This window comes from Erythranthe guttata, chromosome 14 (assembly GCF_056151865.1).
Source record: "Erythranthe guttata isolate IM_541 chromosome 14, IM_541, whole genome shotgun sequence".
Taxonomy (NCBI): Eukaryota; Viridiplantae; Streptophyta; class Magnoliopsida; order Lamiales; family Phrymaceae; genus Erythranthe; species Erythranthe guttata.
In genome coordinates this window covers 2,110,508-2,126,725 of record NC_142546.1, presented here as the reverse complement: position 1 = coordinate 2,126,725, position 16,218 = coordinate 2,110,508, and the positions used below count along the sequence as shown (strand labels likewise).

The 16,218-nt window shown below is 38.0% G+C and overlaps 3 protein-coding genes across 5 annotated transcripts; 2 read left to right on the top strand and 1 right to left on the bottom strand.

Moving 5' to 3' along the window:
- The first annotated feature begins 427 nt into the window (after positions 1-427).
- Positions 428-1,108, top strand: LOC105963154 (large ribosomal subunit protein eL27y). Its single transcript, XM_012987533.2, has one exon. The coding sequence runs from the start codon at positions 554-556 to the stop codon at positions 959-961; it is 408 nt and encodes a 135-aa protein (XP_012842987.2). The 5' UTR covers positions 428-553; the 3' UTR covers positions 962-1,108.
- A 347-nt stretch (positions 1,109-1,455) lies between these two features.
- On the bottom strand, positions 1,456-8,930 carry LOC105963303 (DNA topoisomerase, type IA, core). The gene is made up of 15 exons (XM_088814511.1): positions 8,825-8,930; positions 8,689-8,745; positions 7,704-7,807; positions 7,235-7,328; positions 6,833-6,932; positions 6,382-6,622; positions 5,847-6,009; positions 5,645-5,764; positions 5,351-5,430; positions 4,892-5,170; positions 4,143-4,311; positions 3,696-3,824; positions 3,257-3,469; positions 2,902-3,081; positions 1,456-2,352 (listed from the first exon to the last, which is right to left on the bottom strand). Exons 1-15 carry the CDS (start codon positions 8,843-8,845, stop codon positions 1,711-1,713), a joined length of 2,592 nt encoding a protein of 863 aa, XP_088670637.1. The 5' UTR covers positions 8,846-8,930; the 3' UTR covers positions 1,456-1,710.
- Positions 8,931-9,615: 685 nt separating this feature from the next.
- Positions 9,616-14,592, top strand: OXP1 (oxoprolinase 1). Of its 3 annotated transcripts, none has more exons than XR_016029485.1 (3): positions 9,616-9,739; positions 10,260-14,197; positions 14,353-14,592. XR_016029485.1 is itself a non-coding variant. In XM_088812883.1 (3 exons), exon 2 carries the CDS (start codon positions 10,284-10,286, stop codon positions 14,121-14,123), a length of 3,840 nt encoding a protein of 1,279 aa, XP_088669009.1. In that variant the 5' UTR covers positions 9,616-9,739; positions 10,260-10,283; the 3' UTR covers positions 14,124-14,164; positions 14,353-14,592. The 3 variants fall into 3 exon arrangements, 2 of the variants coding, with proteins under 2 accessions (XP_088669009.1, XP_012842983.2); XM_088812883.1 differs by having other exon boundaries at positions 10,260-14,164; XM_012987529.2 differs by lacking the exon at positions 14,353-14,592 and having other exon boundaries at positions 10,260-14,313.
- The last annotated feature ends 1,626 nt before the right edge of the window (positions 14,593-16,218 follow it).

Here is a 16,218-nt window from a genome sequence, read left to right as displayed (position 1 = left end):
TTTTTGGTGATTAAAGTTGATTCACCTAACTCAAAACAGTACACTACAAAATCTGCATTGTTCGGATTTTCCAAACTCAATCTTAAAATTGTAAAATCACGTTTGAAGTCGAGTCGATATTATCAAAATTGAACGGCGTTTATCGCATCCCAATCGAAAAATTGGGGGAGTTCAAATTTTTAGGTAAAGAATGAATTGATTTTATCACACACCCAATAAACTTCATCAATTTATTTACCAACACACATAAACTATTGCATAAATTAGACGAGCCAATCAATAAATAAAAAAATCGAAATTTCTTCAAAATAAATAAAACATTTAATTTTGTATATCTATTCGGCAAAACGAAATAGGAACCATATCCAAACGGATCCAACCCGGCCCATATTATAAGCCCAATGTTAACCCTACCCGAAATGATCCAGCCCAATTATTTAAATAGTATTATATATTTTATCAGTTAGGGTTTCACTCCGGCTTCATTTCGCGAAGAGAACAAACAGAGAGAGCGAACGAGTAGTTGGCGGCGGAGGCGGAGGCGGAGGCGGAGATGGTGAAGTTCCTGAAGCCAAACAAGGCGGTAATCATCCTACAAGGACGATACGCCGGCCGTAAAGCGGTGATCGTACGAGCATTCGACGACGGCACGCGCGACCGCGCGTACGGCCACTGCCTGGTGGCGGGGCTAATGAAGTACCCGCGGAAGGTGATCCGGAAGGACTCGGCGAAGAAGCAGGCGAAGAAATCGCGCGTGAAATGCTTCGTGAAATTGGTGAACTACAACCACATCATGCCGACCCGGTACACGCTCGACGTGGATCTGAAGGATGTGGTGACGCCTGATTGCTTGCAGTCCAAGGATAAGAAGGTCACCGCGGCCAAGGAGACCAAAGCCCGGTTCGAGGAGCGGTTCAAGACTGGGAAAAACCGCTGGTTCTTTACCAAACTCAGGTTTTGAGTTTAAAGATTGGATTTTTTTCTGTTGTTTTTAGTTTTGAAGGAGCTCCATTAGTAAATTGAGAACGAGATATTTTAATGTCTTTTGGCTCTTGAACATGAATTATTTTGTTTAATGTCAGATGATTTGAACATGTTTGTGATTTTACATTGGCGTTGTCATTTTGCTTTTTTTTTATTGTTTCGTCATTTTAATTTGAATGGCATTTTCGATATTTTGTCTGTGGTTGTGAAAAAATGCTGATGTTCTTGAATAATAGTTGATAGTAGAGCCTTAATCATTTGATGCATCTTTTGATCTTAGTTAATCACTTAAATGCTTATAACTAAGTATAATGGCTGTTTATTTTATTTGGATTAGCAATAAGTTAAACAAGGATTAATATTTTTATGTTGGTGTTTTTAGCAATGGATTTCGGTATAAGTCTCCAATGAAATACTTGAAGACTCTGAATTCTTTTTGCTTGAACCAATGGTCTCAAATGAGAAATGTCATTTGGAAACATTAAGCATTATATATCTTTCAAACTTAGATGAAGCTAAATTACGGTTCAATATGTGCTACATACGTTCGTGCATATTAATAACGATAAATACCCGATGGTGCAAAAACCCGACGGCATTATCCCATTTGATCTCCATATTGCTCACAAAGACTCATTAGAAGCTATATTAATGGCCATGAAAATGCTAACTACAACAGTCGCAACAAAACAAACAGTATAAATACGAAAAAAAAAATAAAAAAATTCAGAAATCGCGAAAGCTCATCTTCGGATCTTGCTGTTTCTTACCGCCCCTTCCTCTTCCTCTTCCCCTTCCTCTGCCTCTACCCCTTCCCCTGCCTCTCCCACCTCTAAAAAACGACTTACCATGCTTCATCTCAACAATCGAGTGCAAAAGTTCATCACAAAGAATGCACCCGACGTGCAGAGTTTCTCCACCCTCGAGCGGAGTATTCTTCTTATTGAAATCCACCTCAATAATAGTCGAATCACATTCAGGACAATGGTCCTTAGTCGTCGAAATCCTATGAGCACCTTCCGGAAGGGAAACGAGACAGTTGCACATGTTGCAATAGAGTCTCCATTTGGGTGCGCTGACTGGATCGAGCACTAGAGTACCGTCACACTCTGGACAAGCACAGACCCCTTGAGATATCATGGAGTGCTGGCATGTGGGGTGTGGGCAGAGGAAGCAGGGCATGCCGGCCCCCTTGCCTAACTTGGTGGGACCCGCGGCTTTACCTGCTCCGTATAAATTGTCGATGCCTTCGAATGGAGGGCTGTTGTAGCAGTAAGGGCAGAATGGGAAGGATTTACCGTCTGGTCCAGGCATTGAGAACAGCAGAAGCTCGAAGTTGTCGAGAGGGCATGTAAGCTCCTTGTATAGCTTTGTGTTTGAGAGAGAGAAACAAAGAAATATCTTGCGTCAATTTCTTGAAAGGTATGTGATAAATGTCGTTTTTGACTTCAAACGTGATTTTGACCATTTTTCGAGGCTGAATTCGGCAAAACGCGAAACACGTAATTTGTAGCTTTTTGAGTTAGCTTTCTAAACCAACTTGAATCACCAAGACATTGCCCACAACTTTGATGTTTTGAGTTTTTTAAAACTCAAAATGTAACTCATTCGTACATAACTTTGTCACCCGATATCCAGTTTAGCTGATTCAAGTTGGATTACAAAACCAACTCAAAGAACTACAATTTCTGTGTTTTTGAATTTTGCCGAAATCAGACTAGAAAAAGGGTTAAAATCACGTTCGAAGTCAAAACGGTATTAGTAAAATCGAAACGACATTTAACATTTAAGTTCTTGAAATAGCATATTTGAAGTTAAAAAGCTGAAAACAAAAACATCGAGGTTTGGAAACCTACGCATATGCTAGAAAGGAAGTGACTGCAATCAACAGATATGCAGAGGTGTATACATGATTACCTTGACAGAACCCTTTGGAGGAGTGTAATAAATTTCTTCGCATGTCCCACAGTAAAGACGTGATGGCTGGGAAGATATATGCTTCATGTACCGAAGACATTTGCCACATTTGCTAAGCACACGCCCCGAGCTTGAGAGTGGGGAAAACTCTGCTTCGAATAAGGCATCCATGTTTTCAATCTGCATTTATACAGGAGCATGGCTTTCAGTAGTCACAAGCAAATCTATAGCATAAGACACATCTAGTAATGGTTTCTCTCGTTTCTCTCGAAATGTCTTAGCTGTTAATTGTTCCAAAGATTTTGTAACAATTTACAAAATAACAAATTGAGAAAAAGCATAAAATATTTCTCACCTGCTTGACAAAGTAGCTAAACTTCCTCCTGAATTGATCTATCACATGTTCCACAACTAAAGAATGATCTGCGTGACCTTTAGCTACAAGGGCAATTTGGTGCTCAATGAAACTTCGGATATCGGGTAAACAGAGATCTGGGTCTATGCATTGGTAGCCTCTTATTAAGCTGATACCTAGAGCAGTAGGAACCAATTTTCTTCCTGCCTGTACCTGCAATTTCAATGTAGTGGCAGGATATAATTATCTACATATCATGATTAGGCCTAATACACGATATAATCAAGATTTGTCGAATGTTTGCGGTTTATGTTTCAAGCCAGCGATAAAAATAACGGGCCCATTATTTCAGTGATATAGCTAAAGTATATTCCAGGATTCTCAAGCTCATTCATGCATGAAAAAAATTCTATAGAAGCAAGACAGAGGTGTTACAAACCTGTACATAATTACGTTCGCATATGTTGTTGATGTGTACAGAAATGGATGCATCAGTCCCTATTCCATTCTTTTCCATTAATGAAATGAGCTCACTTTCAGTAAGGTAATCGGGAGGTCGTGTATTGCCCTGGAAGTACACAAAGTTATTGGTAATAGGAAAAGACAGAGACAGATTATGGTGGGCTAAGTAAAAAAATAATATTTTGTTCATATTGGCATGCATATTAAAGATACATACATTAATAAATTTTTCATGCCATACACTCTTAAAGCTAATTAATAGGTATTGAAAAATATCAAGAGTTAGATATTTGACCTTCTCATGGTCAGGCTGCACAATTAAATAAAGTAGGTATAGATTCAATGAAACGGAAACAAAAAAAACATATGGTACCAAAAGAAAGAAGAACGGCGCAAATAAACCAACAAGTAACTAAGTAAATACCTCGTCTACTTCAATTCTTGATATCTCGATTTTATGCCCTTGAGTAAACTGAGGTATGTTTATCTCATTCACTGCCAACCATGGCATAATGGATGTGAATCCTTTGACCTTGACGTGCTGCCCAACATACTGGAATAATTCTCCACCAGATTGAAATTCAATTTTTGTCCTGCAGATAAAAACAGCCCAGATCTTGTCATATCGACATAGAAAATGCTATTGTGAACTAGCTCTGTAAGCTATACCACTATTATAACCTCTGTAAGCTGGCTCGACATTTCAAATAGCATCCAAAATAATCCAAATCCTTAACACAGAGGTTAACACTAAACATGTCATAAATGCAACTAAAAATTAGCTGAATTTTAGGGGTGAGTTCGGGACGGGATTTCGGGAATTCGGGATTTTCGGGATTCGGGATAGAAATTTTAAATCCCAATCCCGTCCCATACTATAAAATCCCGGTATATCGGTATCCCTAAATATTTCGGGAATTCGGGATTGGGAAATCACATATTTTGCCTAAAAAGTAAGAAATATTGCATTTTTTTTCCATTATTATTATTTTATACACTAAACCAACAACCAACTTGAATATATTATATACATAGTGAATTTTGATGATAAATTTAGCCAATGAAGATTTCACAGTCCTAAAAATCTGATCTAAATGAACACATCACCGAGATAAAATTGTACCACTCAAAAGTACGAAAGATGGATGTAATAGAAAAAAATACAGATCTAACCTTGTATATTTGCAATCAGGAGAAAGAGATCCGAGAAAATGTTGACAAATGTATTGGTAGAGATTCCATGCATCATGGCCTAGCATATCCTCTGTAGCTGAAGACATTGGAGTAATTGGGGGGTGATCACCTGCATCAGTTCCCGATTTTGGTGTATGATAGCCTTCAGACAGAAGTTGCTGCACATAATCACCCCACACTGGATTGCGTACTAGTGCTTTAAGAGTGCCTTTGTAATCAAATGAAGATGGGTATGCACTGCTCTCTGTTCGGGGATAGCTAAAGTATCACGAAAGTGAAAAACGGAAAAGTGCATAAGCAACAGAACAAGATGTTGAAGACAGAAAAAATAAGAGAGAACTGGTTACATGCATTTCATTTTCTAGTATTTTCTGATTTTCTTGAAACTGGTGATCCTGCCAAAACATACTGTAATAAGAGAAAATGGGAGTTACATACCTGATATAACCTTGCGTATATAAACGCTCGGCCAATTGCATTGCCAGCTGGGGTCCAAAGCCCAAAGAACTTGATGCTACCTGAATTAGACAAACATGATGAGAAATAAAAAAAATCTATATGTACTTCCCATTTGAAACTTCACACCAAAATAATAATTTTTCAATTATTATGAAGCTTTCCATTTTAAATAGATTTTTCAAATACTAACAAGGCAGTGTAGATAAATTATTATCAGGAGGCCAATAAGCCGAATCATAAGAAATTCAAAAAAGGCACTTAGCATGTTCTGACCTTCATAAGGTTCACTGTATTGAGACCAGTGGGGCGACCTTTTGACTCCTGTTTTTCAGATATGCTAATAACTTTCAGCATCCCATCTTCTTTTACAAAGTTGCAGAACATTTGAGCAACCTATAAATAACAAAACTTACAGGTATAAAGCATTTGAAATATATGATGTTCGCAATTAAACTTCAAAAATAGAGGACCTCACATCAAAGTCAAATAACCTTTGTCGCTCCCATTCTAACTTGAGTTCATAGCCTTTGTGTAGTATGTAAGGATGCAATGTCCAAAACTTTTCTGGCTTAAAAGTAGTAATTGTTTGGTGTCGTTGCACGCAAAATCCAAGGGTTGGAGTTTGGCACGGCCCATAACTGAAATTAGAGTCAAAATAATTACAGAACTAAGTAACATACGCATGCCCACAAAGAAAAGACATCACAATACTACAGCTGCTATTTGAAAGAGCTTTCTAATTTTTTTATGGAAATAGAAAGCGCGATCACTAGTAAGAATTACGATCAACGGTTAAAAGTAGAGAAGGGACTGGATTATAGATGAAGGCAGTTTCTACCATTATTTATGCATTTTCTTTCTTTTTTTTTTTGAGGAAATTATTTATGCATTTTCATTTTACTGAGAATAATATTTTCAAGAATGCTTACTAAAATTCTTAGAAGAGTGGTTTTGCTTTGTTCTAGCTGCAATACCATTACATTAATGGTTAGACAGGGAGAGAGACTAACGAGATAACTCTTGAATCAAGGTTTCCATATTTCCCATTGAAATAGCTTGTCTGAAAACGTGTGAAAGCAACTCCAACTTTCAAATCTATTTCTTGGCGGGCGTCCACAGCCAGTGCCTCGTTTTTATTAGGTTCAACAAGGCTATTCATGGCTTTCAGAATATCTTTCTCAGTTACAGATGAAAATCGAGCGCGGTAAATTTTTTTGCCATCTTTTGACTGGAAACCCGTAGAGTCAATAACTGAAAAAAAAATTACAAAAGAAAAACAGCAGCTCAGAAAAGTGATAAAACTAAAATATTAGCCTAACTAGAGAGACTTCATTGCATATGAATAAACACATAATTAGATGAGCAGAAGATTTTGGAAATGATTACAGGACTTCAACAAAACCAGTAACGATCTAGTTGTGGTCAAATAAACCACAAGAGCTATCCAATACAGAAAAATACCTTCAAAACATATATTTTCTCCTTCGCGATCGCAATCCAACCACAATACTAAGTGTCCACAACCACGAGCTTCTTGGCTTAAATGCCTACAAATATGAGCCTATCTTGAAGAGCATGTTAGATGTTGTCTATCCCGAAAGTATAAGAGAACAATGAAAACCATTGTGAATAGTATATAAACTTAGTAAAAGAATCAATAGATGTCGTGACAAAACAATATGATGACTAGTCAAATAGGTTCCATACTTTCAGTTTGTTCCTCGTCACAAGTCTTAAAAACATGTAATATATTCAATAAACATTTTATCTAACACACAAACTATTAGTAATTAAATTCTCAGTGTTAGTCTAATCATAATAACTTGATAAAAATTATGTTAAAAATGCAAAATGTAAGAATACCTTTGGATTTGACTCTGCTTTAACAATCTTCGCATCAAAGAGATCCAGAGGATCGGTGGCATTCCAATCTTGATAACGGGCGGGAAAATCTACACTAAACTTCCAAAAAAAGATAATTTCAAAATCAAATATTTAAACCATTAAACATTTACAGCAAATCACACAGAACAGTTATCATGAAAGTCAGTACCCTCTCACTATAAATTATTTTGTTCAAGGACAAAGATCCAACTAACACTCGATAAATTATCCATCAAGCCAAACAATTCTTACCCAAAAATAAAACCAATGTACCACTCGAGTGACAAACTATACGAGGAAATAAGTTGCAGGAATAAGAAACCAAATGTTTACATTTCATTTTGAATTTATTAATTCAGCTTTATCTCATCAAATTTTTTTTTAGAAAAACATCTTCTTATTAGATAATAACCTAAAGGGTATACATTAAATCAAGGGAAGTCGAAACCTGAAAACATGACCGATTACTGATGTCACTTTATACTGGACAGGGAATCCCAAAAACATTCCATCAAACTCATGAACCTCGGTGCTCCCCCTTCGAGATGACATCTACAAGAAAATATTTATAGATAAGTTGAATGCATATCCACAAAAAAGAAGAAACTGATGCAATTTGACTTCAGATCCATTATAAAGACACCACCGACCAAATAATAACCAATGATTTGATTCTCTCGATTGGAAAAGAAAAACACACTCTACATAATCCAGTTGACATCAATTCAATAACTGCAATAATTATGTGATAAAGTCCAGCGAAATAATAATTGATTTTGCAAATTCCAAAATTAAAACAAAAATATTGGTATATCTATCATGCAAATGAAAACTGAAACAAAAGCATACTAAATCAAATACATATTCATTCTATACCCTATAACTAAGTTTCTCACCGAAATTCCTATAGGCAAATACGTTTTCATTTCCATACAAATTCCAATAAAAAGTTGGAAATTCATCTCAATGAGATGGAATTATCCGCTGAGACGAAAACGATGAAGCCTTGCAAAAGTATTCAATCAAAATAACCTACTTTTTACAGTGTTCACATAAACAAAAGTTCTTTTCCAGCTTTCTAAATCAAGGAGTCACTTCATTTCGAAAGTCTTCTTGTTGCAGAAATTATTTGGTGAAAAGGAAGAGAAGCAACAAAATCGAAACTATAACTCGTTCAAAATCAAAAGCGATTTGCGTATAGAACTTCCCTAATGTTCGTGAAACTATACTGTTAAATCCAGAAAAAAGTAGCAGGTACAGGAAAACTGCTGGCATGCTGAAAAAATACATTCAATCTATTACAGAAAAAAAGCAAATGCAACCAAAAAATTAAAACCTAATTGATATCTATTCAGTCGATTTAAAAAGTTAAGCAGTGGGGATCAAATGAAATGCCATGAATTAAAAAAAGTGGAAGAGGAAAGAGGGCTTACTCGACCACTGGAAAGAACTGTAGCAATCGCCAGTGCAATGCTTGGCTTCTCCGCGACCTGATTTTTTTAACGAAACTCCATTAACAGAGGCATCAAACGCAATTCCAGAAGAAAAGGAAAAGGAGAAAAATCTCACCATTAGAACCTTTGGAGCCATTTATGGAGCTTGGGGTTTGCGGCAGTTGCGTTGCAGGGGATTTCAAATTAGTGAAGAAGCTGTAATTTTGATTCATTCCTCCGGTGCTCAAACGTATATATGTTTGCCGTTTTTATTGGGAAAATTAGAAATTTCACCCCTCAAGTTTACATCTATTACACATTTGACCCCTTAGTTTATAAAAAATATATTTGGTCCCTCATATTTCGATAATTTTAACAAGTTTGGTCCTCTCAGTCAATTTACTATTAGTTCGTCAGTTAAGATAGTGGGGGCATATGCTTGATTTCGTTGGTATTAACAGAAATTTGACCGAAAAAATAAAAAATGCTGAATTTTTCAAATTTGAAGGACCAAATGAGTTTTTTATGAATATTGTGAACCAAATGTGAAATCAGTGCAAACTTGAGGGATGAAAACTGTAATTTTCCCTTTTTACTCGTTACTGAAACTTCTATATACAAGACCCAAAAGTACTTTTTACAGAGGCACTAAATTACACTTACAATAGATTAGAAACCGGGAAAAATATAGTTTTCGTCCCTCAAGTTTGCACCATTTTTATACTTGGCTTCCGTGTCCAAAAAACACATTTGGTCCCTCGTAGTTCAAACATTCAACACGTTTGGTCATTCCGTCAATTTTCCGTCAGTATTAAATACAGAAATGACCAAAAATATTAAATTATTGAAATATGAGGGACCAAATATGCATTTTATGAACATGAAGGATCAAATATAAAATCAATGCAAACTTGAGGGGTGAAAACTATAAATTTTCCCATTAGAAACCCCGAAAGTTCCATGACAATTAACCCCACACCCCTGCAAACCTTCCACTCCAGTCCCACATCCAAATTATTGGTAAACCCCTTCGCCATTAACGTATTCTCAGGTACGATAAAAACTCAAATTTAATTTCCGATCACGAGTTATCGATTAATTTCTGCAATCGTTTTTTCACAGAATAGACGATCGATTCATCGTTTTCCGGTTTACATTTTGTTTTTTGTCCTAATGAATTGGCCGAGCTTATCTGTTTTTATGTATGTTTTGCTGGGAAGAAAATCTATGCGCATGATATGTGTGTGATTTGTGCGTGTTCTAGTGTGTGTAGTAGTTTTTTGTGTAAAAAGAAATTGTTGACATTAATTTGTGTCTAGGTTCAATGAACTTTCCCAGAATCCGCATCGCACCTGTTGCCTGTTCTTTCCACTTGCTATTATTATATGCAATAAACGGCCATTTTAGTAAACCCTAATGAAACTTCTGAAACATTTCCTGAAGGAGTTGTTAGTTTGTTTCATAAGCAGAAACCATTGTTCGATTTCCGTAGACATTGAGATTTTGACTGTTCTTAACTGTGTTTTGATACAAAATTTTATGCATTTGAACTGCGATTCTTCTGTTTGCAGTTATTGACCGATACAATAAAACTAATGGGGAGCGTCGAAGAAGGGAAGCTCAGATTTTGCATTGATCGAGGCGGCACATTTACTGATGTCTATGCCGAAATTCCTGGCAAGTCCGAAGGCAGAGTAATGAAGCTGCTATCTGTTGACCCAACTAATTATGACGATGCGCCAGTAGAGGGAATTCGGAGGATATTGGAAGAATTTACTGGGCAAAAGATTCCTCGAAGTTCGAAAGTCCCCACAGATAAGATTGAATGGGTAAGGATGGGAACAACGGTAGCCACAAATGCACTATTAGAGAGAAAAGGCGAAAAAATCGCACTCTGTGTGACTCGTGGCTTCAGGGATCTGCTGCAGATTGGTAACCAGGCCCGGCCAAATATCTTTGACCTCACTGTATCAAAACCATCAAATCTTTACGAGGAGGTTGTGGAAATTGATGAGAGGGTAGAGCTAGTTCTTGACGAAGAGAACGCAAAGTCAGATTCGTCTGCGACGATAGTTCAGGGTATTTCTGGGGAGTTTGTCAGAGTTGCGAAGCCGCTTAATGAGGAAGCTCTAAAGCCGCTGCTTAAAAGTTTGTTGGAAAAAGGTATTAGCTGCTTAGCAGTAGTATTACTGCATTCTTACACTTACCCACAACATGAAGTTTCAGTTGAAAAATTGGCGATGAGTTTGGGATTCAAACACGTTTCGCTCTCGTCTGCTTTGACCCCCATGGTTCGAGCTGTCCCTCGCGGTTTTACAGCATGCGTTGACGCATACCTTACTCCGGTTATTAAAGAGTATTTAAAAGGATTTATATCCAAATTTGATGAAGGACTGGGTAAACTGAATGTTCTGTTTATGCAATCTGATGGAGGATTGGCACCAGAAAGCAGATTTTCTGGCCACAAAGCTGTTTTATCAGGTCCGGCAGGTGGAGTAGTTGGATATTCGCAGACACTTTTTGGTGTCGAGACGGAAAAGCCCCTTATTGGTTTTGACATGGGTGGCACGTCTACTGATGTGAGCCGTTATGCTGGCAGCTACGAACACGTTATAGAAACCCAAATTTCTGGAGCAATAATTCAAGCACCTCAGCTCGAGATTAACACGGTCGCTGCTGGAGGTGGATCGAAGTTAAAGTTCCAATTCGGAGCTTTCAGGGTGGGCCCGGAATCAGTTGGTGCCCATCCAGGACCTGTTTGTTATCGTAAGGGAGGTGAACTGGCTGTTACCGATGCGAATCTTATCCTAGGATATGTTATTCCTGATTATTTCCCGTCAATCTTCGGACCAAGCGAGGATCAGCCTTTAGACATCGGTGCCACTCGAGATGAATTTGAAAAACTTGCAGGACAAATCAATTTATACAGAAAAGAACAGGATCCAACAGCAAAGGACATGACTGTCGAGGAAATTGCTCAGGGATTCATCAATGTTGCGAATGAAACCATGTGCCGTCCTATTCGACAGTTGACTGAGATGAAGGGTCATGAAACAAAGAACCATGCTCTTGCTTGCTTTGGAGGGGCTGGACCCCAGCATGCCTGTGCTATTGCTCGATCATTGGGAATGAAAGAAGTGCTAATTCATAGGTTCTGTGGGATTTTAAGTGCATACGGTATGGGTATGGCAGATGTTGTCGAGGATGAACAGGAACCATATTCTGCTGTTTACGGTCCTGAATCTGTGTTGGAGGTCTCTAATAGAGAAGCAACTCTGTTGAACCGCGTAAAGGAGAAGCTGCAATTGCAAGGTTTTAAAGAGGACAGTATCACAACTGAGACATACTTAAATCTGAGATATGAGGGAACAGACACTGCAATTATGGTGAAGAGCCCTATGAACCAAGATGGATCTAGAGGAGATTATGCTATTGAATTTGTAAGATTATTTCAACAAGAATATGGATTTGAACTTCAAAACAGGAATATCCAGATATGTGATGTGAGAGTTCGTGGCATTGGAGTCACTAACATTCTTAAGCCCCGTGCTTTAGATCCCGTTTTGGGGACACCAAAAATTGAAGGTCGATACAGGGTCTATTTTGGGAATGGCTGGCACGATACGCCTCTATTTAAGCTGGAAGATATGGCATGTGGGCATGCCATTTGTGGGCCTGCCGTAATCATGAATGGTAACAGCACTTTAATAATAGAACCAAACTGTAAGGCCGTTATTACGAAATACGGCAACATCAAGATTGAGATTGAGTCGATCCATAAAGTTGTCGAAGCATCCAAAGAAGTTGCAGATGTCGTACAGCTATCGATATTCAATCACAGGTTTATGGGAATCGCCGAACAGATGGGGCGGACCCTACAGCGAACCTCGATATCGACGAATATTAAAGAAAGATTGGATTTCTCTTGTGCTCTGTTTGGCCCGGACAGTGGTCTAGTTGCAAATGCTCCTCATGTTCCTGTGCATTTAGGAGCTATGTCCAGCACAGTCAGGTGGCAGCTAGATTATTGGGGTGACAATTTGAACGAAGGAGATGTTTTGGTCACGAATCACCCTTGTGCTGGGGGCAGTCACCTCCCAGATATAACTGTCGTTACGCCTGTTTTTGATAACGGGAAACTGGTTTTCTTCGTTGCAAGTAGAGGGCATCATGCAGAAATTGGAGGTATTACACCTGGAAGTATGCCACCGTTCTCGAAGTCAATATGGGAAGAAGGTGCTGCAATAAAAGCTTTCAAGCTCGTCGAAAAGGGTATCTTTCAAGAAGAAGGAATCAGCAAACTTCTCCTATTTCCATCTTCAGACGACTCAGCCCATAATATCCCCGGTACACGAAGGCTTCAAGATAATTTATCCGATTTACGTGCCCAAATAGCTGCAAATCAACGAGGGATTTCGCTTATCAAGGAGCTTATCGAGCAATACGGTTTGGCAACTGTCCAGTCCTACATGAACCACGTGCAGGTTAATGCAGCTGGTGCAGTTCGAGAAATGCTCAAGTCCGTCGCTGCTAAAATTTCCTCTATCTCCGCCAAAAATAAAGGAGATTCCGTAATCATCGAAGAAGAAGATTTCATGGACGATGGGTCAGTCATACATTTGAAGCTCACAATTGACCGAAAAAAAGGAGAAGCATTTTTCGATTTTTCCGGTACAAGTCCGGAAGTTTACGGAAACTGGAACGCACCAGAAGCAGTTACAGCTGCTGCTGTTATTTACTGCCTCCGATCTTTGGTGGACGTTGATATTCCTCTAAATCAAGGGTGCTTAGCTCCCGTAAAGATATACATTCCTCCAGGCTCTTTTCTCTCTCCGAGCGACAAGGCGGCAGTTGTAGGCGGCAATGTTCTGACATCACAGAGGATAACCGATGTTGTTCTTACAGCCTTTCAGGCTTGTGCTTGTTCGCAGGGTTGCATGAATAACTTAACATTTGGGGACAACACTTTTGGGTACTATGAAACTATCGGAGGTGGGAGCGGGGCGGGGCCCACCTGGCACGGTGCTAGTGGGGTCCAGTGCCACATGACGAATACCCGTATGACCGATCCCGAGATTTTCGAGCAGAGGTATCCGGTTTTATTACATAGGTTTGGACTGCGGAAGCACAGTGGAGGTGACGGAATTCATAGAGGGGGAGATGGGATTGTGAGGGAGATAGAATTTAGACGCCCTGTTGTTGTGAGTATTCTCTCTGAGAGACGTGTGCATGCGCCTAGGGGGTTGAAGGGAGGAATCGACGGTGCTCGAGGAGCTAATTTCCTTATTACGAAAGACGGGCGAAAAGTCAACCTCGGTGGTAAAAACACAGTGGAGGTGCAGGGTGGTGAAATTCTTCAGATTTTAACTCCAGGTGGTGGGGGGTGGGGTTCGCTTTCGGCTGCGAGTTCCGGGGGTTTGCATACTTCCATTTGATGCGAATGGAGGGTAGATGTTTTGCTCGGTGTACACAAATTGTTATATCCGAAAATGAGCTATATCCGTTTCGAGTAATAAATTGTTTCTTTCTCATATGTTTTTTTCTCAGTCTGGAATTGGTATTCGATGTATGAAGTGCCTGAGTTCATTCCATTGATTTGTAATAAAAGTTCATGACTTCCTTTAACTCTGATGTTTTCATGGAAGCTTTCGATTGTTTTTGCAGATATTTTCTCAAGTTATGGTCTCGATTTATTAAGGCCAAGGCTTGAATGTGAGCTGCAACTCCTGATTCGTATGCGGTAAGATTTTCGGGGCAAACGTCATCGTCTTCTTAATATCCGAAAACAGGATTCTTGCAGTCTTGTTGCCATTTTTCATGAGAATTTACATGTTTTCATTGTACTATGCTCGATGAATTACATTCGCTAATAATATATTCGATCGTACACGTATATTCACTGCATATTTTATACATGTTCATATTTATAAACAGGAAAAATTACAGTTTTCATCTCTCAAGTTTCCATCGATTTCACATTTGGTCCCCCATGTTCATAAAAAAAACACATTTGGTCCCTTATGTTTTAATGTTTTAACATTTTTTGTGAACATTGGGGACCTAATTTAAAATCCATGCAAACTTGAGGGATGAAAACTGTATTTCGCTCATATATTTAAACTTGTAAATATTTCATGTGAGTTTGAAATATTTCTTGTGAATATAGAAACAGCCTGCAACTATGCTTTATTTGCAGCAAAGCCCCTAACATATATGCAATTATTGTTTTCCATTCTTAAAACTTTTATATTATTTTGGTCAATCAGAGAATTCGTCTGGTTTACATTCTTGCAACATGGAGTATATCAAATTGCAACACGTAACTAAATTGATATGGCTGTTTTAAATCAATATAATATAATATAATTGTCTTTTTTTTTTTAATAAATATTTTTCACAAAAAAATAACGACAAGGGAGAAATGAGAAGCACAATTCAGAAACCTTATCTTGTTGTCAGTTGCTTGTCATTTTTGTTATTCTTTTGTCATCAATGACGTCACGTGTTTTAGTGTATTGTCACAAATTAAAATTATGATTTGATATATGGAAAAATTAGTTAGAAGCTTCAAGGATAAGTGGATTTTATATATATTTTTTTTACTAGAAGTTCTTGTGGTCCTTTTGGCTTTGGATTTGATGCTAGATCTGACTAGGGGTGTAAACGAGCCGAGCTCGAGCCGAGCTCGCCTCTTTTGGCTGGCTCGAGCTCGAGCTCGAGTTTATTTTGTCGAGCTCGAGCTCGAGCTCGAGCTCGCCGAGCTCCTCTTTTTTTGGCTCGAGCTCGAGCTCGTGTCAATTTTGTCGAGCTCGAGCTCGAGCTCGAGCCCATTGTCTTTTTTTTTTTTTTTTTTTTTTAAATATTTTTTTAATTATTATTTTATTATTAAAAATTATTTAAAAAAATAAAAAATTAAAACTAAATTGTAATTATATATATTTTTAATATTTGTATTTATTTCTATAATATTTTACATTATTATACATTATTTAAATAAAAATAACATATAAAAAATAAAAATAAAAATAATAAAATAATAATAAATCCGGCTCGCGAGCCGGCTCGCGAGCTCATGAACAACTAAAAACCGGCTCGAGCTCGGCTCGTCAGAAAGCTCGAGCTCGCGAGCTCGAGCTCGAGCTCGAAAATCGCGAGTCCGAGTTCGAGCTTTTTACGAGCCGGCTCTTCGAGCTCACGAGTCGGCTCGGCTCGTTTACACCCCTAGATCTGACTGTCTTTCTAACAGAATTGCTTGGAGAAAACTAACAGTAACAATGTCGTGAAAATTTACACGACTTAGTTATATTAATAAATAATAAATTAGTTAAAATATATTGAAGAAAACTGAATCAAAATTAGATGAATTCCACAATACATAAAATAATCGAATTATCGGCGGCTTGCGTAAGATTGAGATTTAGAAAACAAATTGCAAAATATATATATATATTAAAAAAAAAAAAAAAAAGCCCTATCAAAGTCGATTAGGATTTTGCTAGTCGATTTTTGCAAATCTGATTTTGTATAAAA